General features: G+C 36.7%; 1 protein-coding gene across 5 annotated transcripts in view; it reads right to left on the reverse strand.

Annotated features, from left to right (window-relative positions):
- The window catches only part of REV1 (REV1 DNA directed polymerase), a 54,079-nt gene that overhangs the window by 10,327 nt on the left and 23,961 nt on the right, over nucleotides 1–19,791 (reverse strand). For 3 of the 5 annotated variants that reach the window (XM_042809730.1, XM_042809728.1, XM_042809731.1), the window contains 10 exons: nucleotides 18,348–18,464; nucleotides 13,564–13,696; nucleotides 12,335–12,463; nucleotides 11,474–11,628; nucleotides 9,472–9,591; nucleotides 5,745–5,965; nucleotides 4,516–4,688; nucleotides 2,920–3,022; nucleotides 1,106–1,262; nucleotides 540–742 (listed from right to left, as the gene is read on the reverse strand). In XM_042809730.1, coding sequence (XP_042665664.1) covers nucleotides 540–742; nucleotides 1,106–1,262; nucleotides 2,920–3,022; nucleotides 4,516–4,688; nucleotides 5,745–5,965; nucleotides 9,472–9,591; nucleotides 11,474–11,628; nucleotides 12,335–12,463; nucleotides 13,564–13,696; nucleotides 18,348–18,464 — 1,511 coding nt within the window. Of the gene's footprint in view, nucleotides 1–539; nucleotides 743–1,105; nucleotides 1,263–2,919; nucleotides 3,023–4,515; nucleotides 4,689–5,744; nucleotides 5,966–9,471; nucleotides 9,592–11,473; nucleotides 11,629–12,334; nucleotides 12,464–13,563; nucleotides 13,697–15,215; nucleotides 15,536–18,347; nucleotides 18,465–19,791 lie in introns of those variants that run through there. The other 2 variants (XM_042809729.1, XM_042809732.1) reach the window with 2 other exon arrangements.

The following is a 19,791-nucleotide window of genomic DNA, read 5'->3' on the forward strand; positions in this document are numbered from 1 at the left end:
AATCAAATGCTTCAACTTTTAGTTATTTCTGAAGTGGTGAGGCAGTTGGAATTGGTGGCCTAAGTATTTTAATTCCAGTTCTAAATCCACAACAAAGCATGCTCAAGCTTTAGGCCACAATAATAGAGACAGACCTTTATAATTAGGCTTTAGGCTCCTTTAAAGAGCTGTGGCTGTGTAAAGTGAAAGGTAATGCTTTTTAATTTTTCAGGCTTGGCATCTTCCTCATTCCTGTTCCATTTCAATCCTTTGGTAAATGACGGGAAGCAAAACAGACAGGAACACTAAGCTTCCATCCTTTGAATAAAAATAACTTTTATTCTTTGAGTCAGTCTATAAGACTGCTTTTTAAAAATCAGTTTACTAAGGCAAAACAGTTTTGCATTAACAACCACCTCTTTCTGTGCATTCTATCCAACTGCAGTTTTAAAAAAAAGAACGGATGCAACATTTTTTTGTTTATTTGTTCTGCCCACATAAGACCAGCAATTCCAAATTATTATAATATATTGCAGATATTTAGTATTACTGGGTTTTACCTGGGAAGCAGATGGAACCTCAATACTCAAATTAAGCCTGGATTTTACGCTGATAGGAGAATGCAAGCCATTCAATTTGACAGCAGAATCAGCCTTGCTAACATTAGAATTGAGACCAGCTGTGAGATGGGTGCCGCGAGATGGAAGAACAGTGCAAGTTCTTGAATCAGAAGATATTTCAAGGTCCATAGCAGCAACAAATACTAAACACATTAAGAAAAGACACACACGAAAACAAAACAGATCTAACAGTTAAAAACTCTGAAGTGCCAACATACAGCAGAGCTAATTTTTCTAAGGTAAGTTTTCATTACTCAGTAGTTTACACAACATACGTCACAATAATAAAACTTTATATTATGAAGTATCCTCTATTAATACCCTTTTATGAAGATAGGAATAACGCTAAAAAAATTATGCAGTATTTTCATTTGCAGCAGCAAAACATGCTCTCAAAAACTTTGTTACACTTGTGTAAAATTGATTAAGTATTCAAAAAGATAACTGAAGTTCCAGTCCGTAAGAACTAATCATTATGATACACGTGAAGTACAAAACTTACTGACCTTCTTTATGTTCTTCTTCTGAGCATTTTTTTGCTTTCTGAACATGAAGAAGATCAATAACTGAATGTGATCCACCAGGTAAGCGTCCCGACTGCACTGCTGATTGAGCTGAAGTGGTTTTACTGATGGGGACTAGCTGCTGTACCTGAATTCCAACCTAAATCCAAAACATTAAGACACTCATTTAATAAAGTTTTCAATAATAACAATGAAAACATTAATCTACAATTCAGTCATAATAGCATTCCCTTCTCCTTCTCAAACTGGCTTCCTGTTGGGCATGGCAAAGAGAATAAGAATATTAAAAAAGCATGAATAGCCACGTAAAAACATGCTATAAAAATCCCAGGATTATCCACCACAATCCAACAAGTAATGAATTACAACGATAATACCGGCTTAACTTCTCTGATAGAGAAAAGTGCTGTCAACAGGCCCATGAAACAACCTGTTCATTATGACATTTCTTAGATATTGAAAAATATAGCAGCACTGACCAAGGAAAGTGGTCAGCATTAAATATGGCTACATGAACGAGAATGGAATGGCTTTCCTCAATCTCACTAGGTCACCACTTTCAAGTCTAAAACCGAGGAAGAAAATATTGTTTCACTTCTAGAAATGGTTCTCACAAATTCTCGAAGGATGAAAGTATTTCTGTGAAAGCAGTCTTGATCAGATGAGGTGCTTGTCATTCTGAAAAAACACCTTCACTTTTTATTTGCTTTTAAATACCGAATCTACAGAGCTTCAAAAAATGTATCCGACTATGAATACACTGGTACACTGTGGGATTTTACTGTCAATGTTCTGCACTTCTTAAGGAAAAAAAAAATACACTAAAAAAATTGCATATAGAGCTCAAAAAGCAGGAAGGAGCTCGTAAACACATTTTCATCAGGTAATTACATAGCAGGGATTCTAATTTAATAATATTAACTAGTTTGTTAGTTGTATTTAAAAGCCTACTAAAACACACTGGGACAAGCCAGCAGATTCATGAGCACAGATGTGGGCATTGACAGTTAAGGATGCAACTTTAGGACACTACAGGACAGACTGAAAAAGGGCACACATCTCACTTTATGCATAAGTTGTGAAGCTAAAGAGGACTAGGTCCAATACAGACACTGGGTACTTAAGTCAGTTGAGATGAATACCACTCAGTGAACTTTGTCCTATCATTCAGGACTGAACATCCCCCTCCAGAAGTGAAAAAAGCCACCTGGTCAGAGAAGTACATTGTTTTGCAAAATAAAGCACACGATACCCTCTAAGCTAGAAAAATAAGCTAGAAAAAAAGACAGGGAGAGATGATCATTATTTGATGCACTCCAAGAAGAAAAACCAAGCTATGGGGCTGAATTTGCAACACAATACTGTGAATCAACAATCTGCTTTACATCCAGATGACTAATCAATGCACGTTTTTCTAGAAAGCCTCTGCTCTGCCACAGCCAATGCCAAAATAGTCTTTGAGACTACTGGTTTACACTGCTATGACAGAACCATTGAAGTAATCAAGAACACCATGAAGTAAGTCATGACTCAAGACAGCCATTGATTTCACCTTCAAACAAAGGCCAAACCACGACCTGGTAACTTTTCTGGATCTAAAACTTGCAATGTAGAGCAAAAACTCCAATCTCTGATTGCAGTTATAAACAGTATCCTTACTAGCTACTTCATGAGTGGATAGCTTACTTTACAAAAGCTTTGTATGATGTACGCTTGCTTTAGCTTGGTTGTTGCCACCAAAATCTATGAAGGATGAGGAAGAAGTTGACAAGGATAACCAATTTCCATTAACTCACCCCTCGCATATCAGATATGTTCAGTTTCATTGTGTGGAACATGTTTAGAGTTTCTTTTCCAATTACTTTTGCACTGTCTGTTGCGTGGTCTAGAGTCACAGTCCTGAAAAGAATTTTCAAAAGTACTGTTAACAAGAAAATTGTTCCACAAATTCTAAAGACAACAGTTCTGCATTTGTTACAGAGAGGACCTTAAAGACAGACACATCATGACTTCTTGCATACAGAAACTGAATGCTAGTTTTTCTTTTTAGAAGCAACAGAACTAAGCATATTCTACAGAGAAAAAAAACAAAACATGAAAACAAAACACATATTTACTAATCAGACATTTCCAGTTCAAAAATTAATTTGCAATTTGTAAGATATATTCATATGTGTTACCTTCTGAAGCTAGACAAATATATTCCACGTTGCTGTACTCACAGAAGCACACCTATGAACTACCCTTTGTTTAATCTTAATTCATAAAGAGTTTACCCAGTATGATTTCAGTTGTCAAATGTCTAAAGCAAGTGATTCAAGGGAACACTGAAGGAGAAGCAGATGCACAAACGTGTGTGTGGACTACAGATAATGATGAGCTCTGATTACTGCTAACTAACTTAAAGCAAACTTGGCAACAGCTCCCACACAAAATTACCTGGTTGTGAATTTTCAAAATTGCCATCTAGGAGCTTTGTAGGGCACTACTAGCACCTTGTAGTTCTAGATTCCCAAATGGCATAGCATTTGAGACAAATAAGAACAGAATTTCAGGGGGCTAATCAAACAAATGAGAGGAATGTAGATTTTTTTCACAGAGGTAATGTATGCAGTTTTAATTCAGATGGAGCAAACAATTTTAAAGATGCTACATGTGTCCTCATAAAAAAAGCAGGACAGGACCATCTCTTTACTAAGGAATAAATGCTTTGATACAGAAGTGTCTGCCTGAAGAATAAAGGTGTATTTGGAAGGTTCTGAAACAATCCTGTATGAAATGAAATGCTCTCACAAGATGCCATTTGTCTGCATTTCATTCTTGTGTTTTGATGTGTTTGCAAGCATATAAATAAGAGGTAAAAAAAAAAAAAATAGTCAAAATCATCCAGTTGAACAATATAAAACAATCCCACAAAACAGAAAAACAATAATTGTTAAGTGTAATAGGGCTGCTTGTGGAAACTGAAGGTCCTCTTCCTCTGTTGACAGCAACCTATCAACTAACTTACTGGGGTACACTTTTGCACCAGGGATGAGCAGCTACCACAGGCAGCATCTCAATGAGATCAAAACCGCTGCAATGAGACCAAGCAAAAAGCTGCTTTAGTATATTGGCAGTGATCAAATAAAAAAACTAAGGCACTTCTTAACTATATGTAAAAGCTTAACTGTAAATGCCGAGAGAATGGGACTAGTTGCCTTCTTGAGTAGCTGAAATACAGACACAGAATGTTGATAGTAACATCTGATGTTAACGCAGCCTTGCTACATAGACAAACAAGTATTGAACACTTCAAAATTTTTGTCCCATCTTACTCAGATTCAGTGCTCAGCATTCTGCAGAAATGTGCTCAGGCCTACTACTGACCACTCTTTTCCATGCACAGTTACCTGGCAATGTTATCGCAGATTCCATGACCTCCATACTTCGCAGGTTCCACTGGTGCCCCAGCCTTTCTGACCATTATCTTGAGAGTCAATCGTTTACCCTTCATACCAGCAGCTTCAAGTCTACGTTGGATTTCTTCTGAAAGACTCAGAAGGAAGGCTTCTGCTTCCTTAGGCTAAATGAGAAAAGACAATATTGAGACAATCTGTTCAGACTATTACCGGTTTTCAAATGTGTAAGGTAAATCATTAAGCTTCATTATAACCCACTTCATAACATGCTGAAGTGTGCGCTGGAAAGAATTAAAAATAAGAAAGATTTTGCAAACTTAAAGACCAAGTTGACTCACTGGCAACTATCTTAATTAGCTCTGAGTATTTTGTTTATATTGTAGGCTGCTGAAGTTAGGCAGAGATAGTAGACTCCTACTGATGAAATATGTAGTCCTTTTGGAAGTAAATCTTTTTAAAAAACATTTAAGAAAAAAAATTATGTCTTAAGAACTTTAAGTCTAATTTTAAACACAAGTGTAGAAAATGAAGCATATACAGCTTGTAAGAAAGAAAAATAAGTGTTTTCAACATGAGAACAGTTGAACAGTAGAAGAGGTCAGTGAGAGAATCTGTGCAGTGTTTGTTCTTGGAGGTTTCCAATACCAAACTGGAAAAAGCCCTGAGCAAATGTTCTGATCCATCTCCCCCTCCTTTCTTTAAGCGAAAGTCTGAACTACAAAACATTTCTCTGAAGCTCATTTTTTTCTGTAATTTCTATAAATGCTTAAATTTCCAACAACAACAAAAGTTATTTTTTAACATGTTTTCGTTTCAATGACAAGGAAGAACTCAAAACATTTGCAAAACATCTAGTAAAAAATGAACTGGAGCAATCTGTTCATTGTTTCAGACACTGGCATATCTGAACAATCAGCACTTAAATGAATGAGAATACTAGGTGCTAACAAATCTACTGCAGTTCTCTTTTTCTGTACCAGACTTGTGTAACAAATGCAGAATAGCCAGCTATTTTGTGCAGGCTTCTTTTCAGTCCAATAATTTTCCAGTCTCTCCTCCCACTTTATCATTTGGTCTCCCACTTCTTCATTTTCCTCACTTCTATTTGATGGCTAAGATGGTGCTCTGACAGATTGAAGTGTAAGTGAGAATAATCAGAATACGAGAAATTCTTCCTACAGTTGAAAGAAATGGCTGCAAAAAAGAAAGTTTGGATTTACCTGTGTAAACCTTATTCCATAGTTGATTTCTGCTGAAACAGATTTTCTTTCTTTTTCTGTGCGGACAGGTCGATCATCTAAACCACGACAAAACCTGTAGAGCATTTGTCCTGTTTTTGGACCAAATTCTTTTTGTAGTTTTGACATCGAAGCACACTGCAGATCTCCACAGGTTCTAATTCCCAAAGAAGCCAGCTTAGATTCCATCGACCTGCCAACTCCTAACAACAAAGCAATTAGTTCTGTTAACACTACACGACTCAGCCAGACATGTTTTTAACGAATAAAATTTGTCCTTTTAAACTTAGGCTATGCTATATCAAAGAAACAAAGAAGAAATTCCACTCAATGAAACATGATTTCAATGTCTTCTGCTGTCTTCATCTCAATTTTTTCAGTTTGCATTACATATAGGATGTAGCACGTTTTTACATTCCCGTAAAGAGTGAATGATTCCTGCTTGTAAATCTTCGTTACAGGGTACTGCCTGTTGCAGTGGATATAGCTCTGAATATCACAGCACACCATCCAAAAAGAGTGTAAAACATGTGTTTATATACAACTGAGTATAGAAAAAAAAAAAAGAAAAATAACAAATATTTTGACTACTGTCCCACTGCTTCCTAGGCAAAAAAAAAACACAACACAACTATTTCAAGCAGAAGTGACAGCACATATGTATCACTTGTGCCTCGAATTACCAGGCACTAGTAACTGTAGGTATCCATGGCAACTGCACATATGCAAGTGTGATAAACTTCAGTATATTTCTGGGATTGGGAGAATGGGCTGTTACTTCAGAAAAAGTAACCCTATATTCAGCAAAATATTCACCCTATATTTAAAATATAAATACAAATATGAATATAAAATATTCACCCTATAATTCAGAAGAAGTTTCCCCTATATTCAGCACTGGTGAGGCCGCACCTCGAGTACTGCGTCCAGTTTTGGGCCCCTCACTGCAAGAAAGATATTGAGGCCCTGGAACGTGTTCAAAGGAGGGCAACAAAGCTGGTGAGGGGTCTGGAACACAGGCCATATGAGGACAGGCTGAAGGAGCTGGGAATGTTCAGCCTGGAGAAGAGGAGGCTCAGGGGAGACCTCATTGCTCTCTATAACTTCCTGAAGGGAGGTTGTAGTGAGCTGGGGGTCGGCCTCTTCTCTCGTGTCATTAGTGATAGGACCAGGGGGAATGGCTTCAAGCTACGGCAGGGGAGATTCAGGCTGGACATGAGGAAGTATTACTTTTCAGAAGGGGTGGTCAGGCACTGGAATGGACTGCCCAGGGAGGTGGTGGAGTCACCGACCCTGGGGGTGTTCAAGGAAAGGCTGGATGTTGTGTTGAGGGACGTGGTTTAGTGGGAGCTATTGGGTATAGGTGAACGGTTGGACTGGGTGATCTTTTAGGTCTTTTCCAACCTTGGTGATTCTATGATTCTATGAAAAATATTGATCTTGTGAGTTTACATTACCAGAGTCAGCAAAAGTTATAAATCAGCTTTTATCTTTCATAACCGCTTTCTTTACCCAGTGATATTATCGACACAAATACTAACGAGTTTTTACTATGAATGTCTGAGTTCATTGAAAGCATGTCAAAAATAAATGGGACTGGGCTGCCATGTTTGTCCAGGAAATGGAGTATAAAAAGAATTTCCAGTAAACCTGCATCTGTGTACACATACTATTCCTACTCTCCGTTTCAGTGACAGTCAGTGTGTGTATATACATACGTGTGTGTCATTATTACCTATAATTCTCCTTTCACAGTAAGTACAGATCCCTGCCATCATTCTGTTGACTTCCACTATGCCTTGAAGAGCCTCCCTAATTCGTTCCTTCCTCACAGCATTTTCTTTTGGTCTCAGCTATGTCTATCGTTCCAGTTCTCTTACTGAAATATTCTTCTCTTTCCTCACAATCAGGGAATGCAGGACAAAAGTCATGCACTCTGGCTAAACACAGAACAACTAAGCAACTACTATCAACATGCATAACAGTTGAATTTTACTGTCTCTCAAAGGATCTTTAAGGTCTTTTCCAATGTGAGCAATTCTATCCTATTCTATATACTAATACGGATCATTTTCCTCTGTCAAGCTGTCATTTTCATAACATTTGTGTGAAACTGTGTCTGCAAAACTTGTATCACTCAGAAAGACTTGGCTGAAACTACCAAACAGTTCACAGATCAGTACTGTCACATACACATGCACATTTATAAAACATAATCATCATCACAATTGTTCCCTCAGACATCTAGGCAAAAACCTCTCGGAATTCAACAAAATTTTTGCTCTTTCTAAAAAGAAGCAACGCATTCTGTCACAATTTACAGTATACAGTATTTAACTTAAGATCCTTGCAAAAAAAAATAATTCCTCGCATAACATATGCCTAATTTGTATTCTAAATCTACTAGAATAAAAAACTACTTGTAAGCAGACAAAAGCCAACAGAAGATGTACTCTCACAACAGCCTTATTTTTCATGGTCATCTGCGTCTCTGAGAGTTTCTTAAAAGCAGCAGATTAAATTCTTCTCCCTTTTTTTTTTTTTTTTGTCATACATGCTGTCTTATTATGATATCTGTGCTACCTTTTCTAACTCTTGACCTCATACACTTCTCCAGAAAGAGCATTCTCTTGGGTTAGTTCTAATTTCTAAGCATATCATGTTTCTCTCGGTAATAAAATGAATAACATCAGGTACTTATTATGTTCATTATAATGTAGAAACCTAGGACTCATTTAGGTGATTAATCTGAATAGTTTTGTCAAAGAAAATAAGAATCAGAATGGCCCAGGTTGGAAGGGACCTCAAGGATCACGAATCTCCAACCCCCTGCCACAGGCAGGGCCACCAACCTCCCCATTTAACACTAGACCAGGCTGCCCAGGGCCCCATCCAACCTGGCCTTGAACACCTCCAGGGACGGGGCATCTACAACCTCTCTGGGCAGCCTGTTCCAGCACCTCACCACTCTCTCTGTAAAGAACTTCCCCCTGACATCCAGCCTAAATCTTCCCTCCCTCAACTTAAAATCATTTCCCCTTGTCCTGCTGTTATCTACCCTTTCAAAGAGTTGATTCCCCTCCCTTCTGTAGGCTCCCTTTAGGTACTGAAAGGCTGCAATGAGGTCACCCCACAGCCTTCTTTTCTCCAGGCTGAACAAGCCCAGCTCCCTCAGCCTGTCTTTGTAGGAGAGGTGCTCCAGTCCCTTGATCATCTTTGTGGCCCTCCTCTGGACCCTCTCCAACATTTCTCTCTCATACTGGCAGCTCCAGACCTGGACGCAGTACTCCTGATGGGGCCTCACAAGAGCAGAATAGAGGGGGACAATCACCTCCCTGTCCCTGCTGGTCACCCCTCTTCTGATGGAGCCCAGGATACCATTTGCTTTCCAAGCTGCAAGGGCACACTGCTGGCTCATGTTAAGTTTTTCATCGATCAGGACCCCCAGGTCCTTCTCTGCAGGGCTGATTAAGGTTGCATAACATATTAAACTTTAAGCTTCTTGCACAGATATATGTGGCTGCATGGCTCTGTCTCTAAGATTCCTTTCAGGAATATGATTTTTGAAAATTTTGGATATCTTTTTTTTTGGATCATAACCAAGGAACAACATCTAATCCTGCTTGATTCGTAACTGGAACAACACAAATTTGTAGCTTAAACTTTTAAAATCAGGTGGCAAAATGTCTTGTAAAATGGAACTGAGTACCTGGAAGATTTGTAACAAGCTGACCCCTGATAAAATCATCTACTTCTTCAGGTTTTAGGTGATACTGTCCGTCGGGTTTTGCTTTACGAGTTGCCATTCTGGCCAGCAGAATATTGGAACCTGTAAAAACGACAAATTAAATTGTGTCTGTGGTAACTTCTGTCTTCTCACGTAGAATTCTGCAACTCAACAGTCAAGGGAAAAGAAGTGCAGAAATCACAGTCAAATCTTTATATTTTAACAAAAAAAAGACAAACAAAAAAAACTCAAAGCAACCAACAAGTATGTGCAGGATACTTCACGAAGAACACTCAATCTATTTTGTCTTGATGGTGTTCTACTTATGCAGAGGTATAGGTAAACAGTTAACTAACTGAGAACAGCTAAATGCACAGAAGAATAATACGTCAACACTGTATAACATCTAAATGTCCATTATATTCAGGGCAAATAATACTTAAGATGACAATTCTGCCAGGCATATTGTATATGAAATACTAGAATTAATCTATTGTTTAGGTTCTGGATAATCACTAAAACAATCTAGTGACTTCATTAAATTATTATGCATGCTCATTAAGTGTGAACAAAGCTTATTTCAGCATTTCTTCTTCCCCATTTATAGGTTTACTCATGCCCAGGCCAACACAACATCTCTGAAATGATACCAGAATAGCTTCATTATTGCCAAATGTCCCATTCTAAGATTAAAAAAAACCTCACAAAATGTCAGAAGAATCCAGTACTCTCAGCACTATGTGTTACTATTGCTATTTTCCTCCCATCTGTGTTCATATTCTTTTAATCTATTTGAAATTTTAGCGAGTAAGAACCAACTTCTGTGTCCACTGTTTCACTTGAAAAGTTTAAATGAACGAAACAAATATTGACAGAGTCTTCTTTCAATTTTCTGTTTAACTTTAGAGATCCACGTTTTGTCTACAGAGTACTGCATATCAAACATATCAACACAGCCACCGATACCATGAGGTAACAGTTACCTTCTGTAACACATCATTCTCAAAACACTGAAATAAAGCAGAAAAAACCTAATAGCTCACTTAACAAATGAAAAATCAGGATAATGGATGTTTACAGAGTAAGGTTTTATCTTTCACTAGCATTCCAAAACAGAACTGAAAGGCCAGGCTGGATGTGGCTCTTGGGCAGCCTAGTCTGGTGGTTGGCAACCATGCCCATAGCAGGGGGGTTGAAACCAAATGATAATTGTGGTCCTTTTCAACCCAGGACATTTGGTGATTCTATGAACTATTACATCTGATTAGAAAATCATGCTTTAGAAAGTAATAGAAAAAGGAAACACACTAAATATGCATATGAAAGAAATTGCAAGTGTGTTCCAACTCAAAACAGGACACAAAAATGAATCCAACGAATTACAGTCTCTGTACCACTATGCTGTCAAGTGATAAAGAAGAATTCTGCTTATATCACAAGTGGATTTTTTTAACTTATATAAGCTTAGCACATATATTTATAGATACTTAAGTCTAACGTTACTAGGAACAAAAACAAAGGAGAAAGGAAGGAGTCAAGTGAAAAGGAAATCAAGTCTTTTCAGAGGTATAATTTTATATATGAAACCCCTACAAATCACCCAAATCTTTGCTTTCAATGACTCAATTATATTAGATCATCAAACTCCTACTGCCTTCTCCTATACTAAACGCAATCTGTGATCAGCTTTCTATTTACTACAAAAATATAGTAGCATTTCATTAAAATGAACAGAAGAATATTACACAGATGGAGTTTTAGCCTACTGTGAGATAGCAGAGGAGGGCTGATAGCAACTGTATACATTTTTGCTTAAATCTTTCCACTTAGGAAAATTTTCTTGTATTTTAATTTATACTAATATAATGCAAATGGCAATATATTCTCTATTTCAGAAACACTTCAGAGTTATGGCAATATAGCATAGTTCTGATACACCTAAAGAAAGCAGGAAGTGGTGACAGAAATGAAGTAAGGCTCTTACCCATCCCAACAGAAGCAGTGCATTTAGTCTGGGCTTGAATTTCATCACGGATAGCATTTGCAAGTTCATCAGGAGTCAGTCTGGTCTCTGTAAGGATTTCAGTGATATCTACTAGCGCTTCATCACAACTGACAGCTTCGATGTTATGAGTATAGCTATCAACACAAAGTAAAGGAGGTGAAACAGCAGCAACAGCTCACCATCTGTTAAAACAAATATGTAGCAAATAAAGTCTTCCTTTTGAGGTAGCATTTCCCTGCTTATTTCGCATCACACAACTTACATGTAAAAAAAAAAAAAGGCACAACAGCACATTTCGGTAACATTGCTAACGTAGGATGAGTTTCAACATGCATCATGCTTTAAAAGGAACAGGAAAAAGATTTGAACACTTTTTTTTCCAGTCATTCTGACAAATATCCAGTTTTGCACAAGTGCATTTTAAATCAGAAAGTAGTTCCTACTATTAGTTTACTGCTCCAATAATGCATTCTTAAGGTACTCACAACAACCAAAAAAGCAAACAACCACAACACGAAGAAAAGCAGCCAAACAAAAGCAACACCTTGGAAGAACCTCACTACTACAGAGAATCCACTTCTCCTCATAAAGGTAATCAATAAAAAATTTAACAATGAGTCCTTTGGAAGTTAGATAATGACTTGCTTCAAGATAGAAGGGTGCTCAAAGGAAAGTAAGTAAAATAGTGCAAAAGGAAGATCTGAACAAATGTTTTGAAGAAGTTGAAGACTAATATGAAATGAGAACACTAGATCAAGAAATGCCATTAAGCAGTGGCATATTAAAATAAGTTTGATAATCTTACCATGGAAGATCATGTAAACACACAGCACATCTTACCTTGCCAGTATTTCATATACTGTCTGCGCAACTTCTTTATACGCATTAAAATCATACGAAACTGCTTGAAGGTTTGGACACAACTTTTTTGCTTGTCCAAAAAACATTCCATTCTTTATGCCAGCTTGTCTAAAATTAAAGAATAATTTAAAAAAACAACAATTAAATATAGTATCAACTTTCCCTGTCATGGGCTTTTCCAAATGTATTATTAGTGTTTTCTAACAAAAATAACTTACAAATTAAAAGTAATCCAACCGCTATCAAAATGAAAAATAGAAAAAATAACTGCAAACAGAACACTTGAATTAGCTGTGTAACATTCAGGCATACAGCCTGGACACAAAATGTCCTTAGGAAGTTGCTTAGGACAGAAAGTCTCCAGAAAGCCCTATGTCACAGAACTGCAGTTGCCACCCTCTTTTTCAAATTAAACCTAAGCATGTACTACATTGACTAAGGTATCTGGTTTTCATTTTCCACTGTGCAAACCTATAAAAGTATGCTCACTTGATAAATAAATTAACTTTTTGAAGCAGACACAGAACTGCTTACCCTAGAGTACTTGAAAAAGGTGCCAATGAATGCGCAATTTCTGGACTATTATCCTTATAAAAGAAAAAAATATTTTCAATACTGTGGTTATAAATATAAGTTATTTCATATTCTGAACGTTTATAAGCTGTTATCAGGGATGCTCAACATAATCTGGGCAAGGAGGAGTTTTAAGTTCAGTAATCAGACATATCAGTGTCTCACTGAAGTGATCCTAATTCCATGAAGACAAAGAAATGAAGATAACATGAAATCAACAGTATCACTGCGAATTACGTAAGGTTTTCCTTAACAGGGTTTGTTTCAGATAACTCCTAGGTTAGGCTGAAAACCTTTAAAAAGCAGCAACATGTAGAGAGAAGATTTATGCTTAATTCTAGCAGCCTACACAACTAATGTTTTTAAAATATATTTTAAAAGTTTCTTATCTGGATAAACTTACAGAAATATGACCTAACAAATGCTATTTTTGGACACTTTATACAATCAGAGAATCACAGAATTGCTTGGTTTGGAAAGGACCCTAAAGACCTTAAAGTTCCAACTCCTCTGGCATTGAATACCACCAAGGACAGAGCATCTACAGCTTCTGTGGGCAGACTGTGCAAGTGCCTCACCACCCTCTGAGTAAGGGTGAGATTCTCAAGTAATCTGGTAGGTTAACTTTCACCTACCTGGCTTCATAACTACAAGAAGCAATTTCAGCCATGGACAGAACAGTCAGATCACAGTCCACTCCATTCATGTGTGCAGAATCCAAATGCTCCCAGACCGAGGAGTCCAGCTTATCAGGTTTTCTAATTTCTGCTTGGAAAACAATATTTATATTTGTCTGTAAAGTGTTCTTCTTAAGAATTCAATAGAATCAATGTGAACGAAGTAAGCATAATAAATTATATCTGACACAATTTCTATGCTACTACTTGTTAATGGTGAGGTTTTTTTTTTTTTTTTTTTTTTTTTTTTATTAATATTTTTTTTTAAAAAATTTTTTATGTAAAAAAAAAAAAAAAAAAAAACAACAACAACCAATAACAAAAAACAGAACCCCCACATTGTAATCTCTCTCTACAGGTAGTTCTACACATATTACTGAGAAAAATACTGTGCTACAGAAAAATTTTGCTTTTATTTTCCCCCAAGATACTAGATAGCAACTTGCTGGTGACAACATACCCCCTCTGTAAAACAGGATTTATCTCAGTTAGCTTTAAGGACAATAAAAATGATCAAACACTTGAAACTGCTACAACCATATCAACCTTAAGACAGTCAAAAATTTACCATCTGCTTGCCAGAACAAAAAGATGCTTAGCTATATTTCTTGTTATAGGATGCACAACTACCACCAGAACAAAGAAGTTACATCCAAAATACAATTCCACCAGATACCACACTTATAACCTCTTATTTAAAACTACACTCCATTAATTATTTAATCTAGATAATGTGAAGTTATTTTTAAGGAGTGAAATGAAATGACCAAAATCCTAATCATCTCAAATTATAAAGAACACTAGCTAAAAGTTTATATTTCCTTTAACGTTCTTTTAGGGAAATTAATTGACAAGACTTCTGTTGTTATTTCCTAGTATTTATTAGATTACGTCAAATATGTCAACTTCTGTCAAGCATCACCATCAATTTCTCTTGGATCAAGATGACAAAATTATAAATACTACAACATCAGACTTTCAAAACACAGACCTTCCCTATTTCTATAAATGTCCACTGTACGCTCTTAGGTAAGTTTTAAGGAGCCCTTCTGGCCCACTAGATACTAAACAGAATTTCATAACACAATACTGGAATCCAGTAAAGCATTCTCTGTTCCCTTCCATGCGGCTTTTCACAGAATGCATACCTTGAAAGATACAAGCCTGTACTCTCAGTAACTCACCAGCCTGAAAAATGGCCAGATGCAAAAAATGTTATGCCCTCCCAAACTCCCCATCAGAATCAAAACAAGGTATCGCACAGACAAAAAGGGTCTATTTACTTAAAACAAAATATTATATGTACGTTACAGCTCTTTTTCATTCTGCAGCCTATTTATTATAATAAACAGGCAGTTTTCTTCAGTGCCACAACACCTAATTGTATTTCATGATACTAACAACTTACACGCTGACAATTTGAAAGGAAATGTGGTGCTACGTGCACATATGAGTAGTTATGAGACTAGAGAAAAGTGCTGTAATGAGTGGAGACAGCAGGGGCAGAACCTGACTCACGTGAAAAGTTGCTTTTATTCAGAATTTCTGCTAAGTTCATGTACCTTTTTATGTCTTAAATATTTTAATGTATGATGAGCTCAGTAAGTTACCTAAGGTGTCTGCAGCAGAAAATTAGAGCAAAATTATGCCCCAACTAAAGGTAAGGATGACAAGAAAAGTTTCTTTAGTCCATGCCTTCCTGTGCCCTGGCCTGAGATGATGCTGTCATCTTGTCTATCTTCACTGGACTCGTCGACTTTTTCCACATCGCAGCAGAGCGGATCCCCCCATGAGCTGATGGAGTCACTTCATGTGAAATTCAGGGCAATGCAGAACACATTGTCCTCAATGGAAGGCAAGGTAGAGAACCTCTCATCAAAAGCTGGGAAACTAGACAGGCACATGGTGAATGTGGAGCAACGGATGGAGAAATCAGAGGCCAGGACCCAAGTCTGTGAAAAAGAAATCGCTGAGAATAAATCTGTGACTAACATGATGGTTAAAAACTGCTGCTCTTTAGAATGAAAAACTGGAGACACTAGGGTTGGGGGAAAGGAAGCCTAAAAAACATTCACAGCTTGGGCATCCTGGCCATGGAAAAAAGACCCCAAACTATGAATTTTGATTAACGTATGTTAATCCTCTAACTTTTGGACACGAATGTTAAAGATGACACATACGTGGAAAACTAATTTTGACTACCCAGAAAGTCCATCTCCAATTGGATGATTTAGAGAATGACAGCATTTTTTTTTTTTTTCCCCCAAATTCAAAGTTATACATTTTTGGATGAATTCAAACAAGAAAAAGAAAGTATTCTGTAAAGACTCAAGATTCTATTGACACTAGATACTTGTCTAGCAAGGCAGATCAAAGGCAGGAACCAGTATCAGTAAAGAAGTCATCTGCAAAAAAAAGAAGTAGCTGAAGCTGCAGAATTCAATATTTGGTGAAAGTGAGTGACTCGTCAGGGTTTTTGTTTGTTTGTTCTGCTTTTTTTATTATTTTTATTTTTTAATTTGAAACATTTTCTCTAGTGAGCAAGACCAGAAGGCAAAAATCAGACAACGGTCTGGAAAGCATGAAGCACCAAAAAATGAAGCAGGTTCCACGTTAAAGCACGGATATAAAAATCTGTTCATGTTCAAAGTTGGTCGCAACTACCTTTCTATTTCATTTATATAACAGTCCCCCAAACAGAATTATGTACATTTAACACATTACAACTTAGCATTTGCTATTTTTGATATTGCAGAAAAAGCACTTTTCCATTTAATATGTGCGTTTGCTGGACCATATTTACCTGTGGCAAGGCACAATTAAGCACACACTGCTAAAGTGTTTCACATACACTTTCTAAGATACTGTGAAGTTAGAAAAACCTAACCCACACACCTTTTCACCTAAGACTATTACTAATTTCTCCTCAAAAGTAAGAGAATTCATGTTCTCGTGAAAATGCAAGCAAAACAGCTAGCTGCATTTTTTGTTGATAAAAACAATGTTTGTGGAGATAAAAACTAATAGAGAGACCAAAATACATTATGAACCTGCAGCTAATAAGATAGAGACTGTAAAAAGAGAGTTAAGAAAAAATAGTTTCACCAAAACAACTGGTTGTATAACCAGATTAGGTATCAAGAAAAGAGATAGCTGCCTGCCTGTGTGCAAGCCACTGAGATTGGATGGTGAAGTTAAGGAAATGAATGCGTGGATATTCAGAAAAAGCTGCTGCAGTAAGAGTTTAACTGAGTTTATTACATGAGGCTGAAACTTCCTTAAGTAAAAAATACAGCAGAAAAGATACCACTGAATTTGTGAATCACGAATGTGCTGGTTATCAGCTAAACGTCCTTGATTCTAACTGCCTCAATCTCCAAATATTGCTTGATTACATGAAGTCTCATCCTTATCCAGTGTAAGGACCCAGTAAAAGTTCCCACATCACTGTATAAAACAGCTACCAATAAATATTCATACACAAGCTGTTCTTACAGGAAATCCAACTCCATTCAAAACACAGCTATCTTTGTAACACACTTATATACGGCACTGCCAACACAGCAGAAGCTAAGACTAGAGCATACTGAGAAGTCTTTGAAAAGTTCAAGGCCAATACATTTCACAAACATATATTCTAACTCAGTTTTGAAGTACTGAACTACACAAAAAAAGACAAATAAAATGGCATCACTTCCTATACTTTGGAAAGCTCTAATCATCTATAGCCTTTTTTTTTTTTTTTATTAAGAGTACTAAAACTTCACAAACAACCATGGAATAACAAACTGTCTTGTATCTTGTACCAATGAAAACTAACTGAAGCATAAACCTTAGATCAACAGTACTTCCTACTGCAAGTTAGGTAGAAAAAAAAAAGTGCATCTACAAGGGGCGAAGGAGAAATTTAACTTCCAAAGCTAAACTGAAATAGTGGCAGTAAGACACCTGGCTACTTCAACATCCACCTGATTATGCAGACTGTTGGAGGAAAAAAAAAACCAAAACAAACCCAATCACTATTTATGGTTAGCAACCTACTTCCTCATTCTAAATGCAGTTCAGGCACTACAGTAACAACAACACTTTTTAAAAATAGTATGTTTACACTTGTATGCTACTACTCGAGGACACAAAGTAAGAGATCTCAAAGTTACTGCAGGCATGTAAGGAATTCTCATGCTGGAAGAGATGCTCTGGTTTTGCACAAATAAAATATTGGAAGACAGAACTCAGGAAGCTGCCACAGACCTTCATGGCACCCAAAAACGCTCTAAGGACCACCCAAATGGAACCACTGCATACAGATACTATAATCATTGTACACATATACAATTCAAAAGCCAACTTCAACCAATCAATTTCTCCCTGGCCACGTACTGACATTTCTACTTTAATAATTTAAAAAATAATTATTGTTCTTCTTTACAGAAGGCTTACTCAGAACCAAGTGATCCCATGTGGTCTCTATCTCTTACTTAAAAGAAGTACTTAATATACCTTACGCTCAATGAAATCTAAAATTGCTCTAAAAGAATTCACCCACCCTGAACAAAGAAAACTGACAAAAGAGTCACAGTGGCCTATCATTACTGAAGCCACAGCGCTTGAAGTTGTCCAAAGACATTTCCTTAACTGAAATTCCACATATGAAAACAGTTTATCCACTCTGCACTTGTTAATAACTTTAAGGAAAAAATCTTCAATTACAAAACAGTTTAAACAAATAGACTTATCTGTACCTGCTTTGCCATTCAATAGCTTATTCTGGTAATATTGCCATTCAAGCTGGGGATTTGCACCAGGGCGCAGCGGTGCCTTTCCTGCACCTCTGTTGCTAGTAACAGCTACTGGTTTTCCTGTGGAGAAAAAATGCATGTACTTAGAAGAGTTATAATACCTTATAATTTTAATAGTAGTGCACATAAGAGTAAGATTATAAAGATGTCTGCTTTACATTTTGCAATTTCTTTCAAGACCATACACTCTTCCAGCATTAAAGGGGAAGCAGCTATGAAAGTGACTTTGCACTGTGACTCTGAACTTCTGTGACTGCAATTAGACAGCAAAGAGAAGTTTTGAACAGGTGAATTGCAGTCATTCTTGTTTCTCTTTATGATTACTATAAACCATGTTGTGAAACTTCACCAATGCCCTATTAATTTGTTAGTTCAAAGCACAGCAAACAACATACCAATTTTAAATATTTGTTTAAACATATTTATTAGCTTAAATAAAAGAGTGTACACATACCAACACACTCCATTTGCTAAATTACCTGCACAATATCAAATCTGTAGCTAAACTTTTGACTCTTCAGTAACATCAACACCTCGTAATTTTTCTTAGCAAACTAATATATGCACTGAAAGTTCTGGCAGACTTCTGTGGAACAGGCAGAAAAATATCTGCAGGAAGTCCTAGGTTCTTTTTATTTGAGCAAAGGAATTTTAAACTTGGCAGGATATTCAGTTTAAAAAAAAAAAAAAAAGCAGCAAAAAGCACATATACTAGTATTATCTTTAACATTATTGCTCTCGCTTTTGGAGAGAAAAGTTATCATAGAGCTTACTCTTCTTACCCAAGCTTTATAATGGATACTAGATGTCCACCACAGCACCAAGTCTTCAGATTTGTGCATCAATGATGTTCAGCAATTACACAGAACAGCCTGTATTTCCACTTCTCAATGTTATATTTGAAATAGAACAAAACAACAAACCCAGAACAAAACCCCAACCCCTTCAAAATAAACAAAAAAAGCCAACACAATCAAAACCCAAATTGCTAAGTCTTATATGTGATCACACACCCCAACTTCTAAATGTTAAGCTGTTCATCCTCCAATAATAATTCAAGTATAAAAGCTTAGATAGGAAAAGGAAGGAGTGGCGAACTTCTCATGAAAAAATCATTCAGGCAAAGAGACAATGCTCAGTCTTGATGATTCCACCATTCTAATTAAACAAAGCTCCTTAGACAGCTTTAGGAAAAGCACCGAATAGTCCACTTTTTTTTTTTTTTTTCCCCCCCCCCCCCCAGTTTCTGATATGGCAGATCTAATTGGATAGGTGCAACAGTAATGGGAATAGTTACTCCAGATTTTATTTTTTTAGATACTGAAAGCAAACAGCCAAGGAAATTCCAGTTCTGTCTTCCACTTGCGTTTATATTGTGAGAAAACAT

The sequence above is a fragment of the Centrocercus urophasianus genome, unplaced genomic scaffold (genome assembly GCF_019232065.1).
Source record: "Centrocercus urophasianus isolate 14NV4802_14NV808 unplaced genomic scaffold, USGS_Curo_1.0 seq_12, whole genome shotgun sequence".
Lineage (NCBI taxonomy): Eukaryota > Metazoa > Chordata > Aves > Galliformes > Phasianidae > Centrocercus > Centrocercus urophasianus.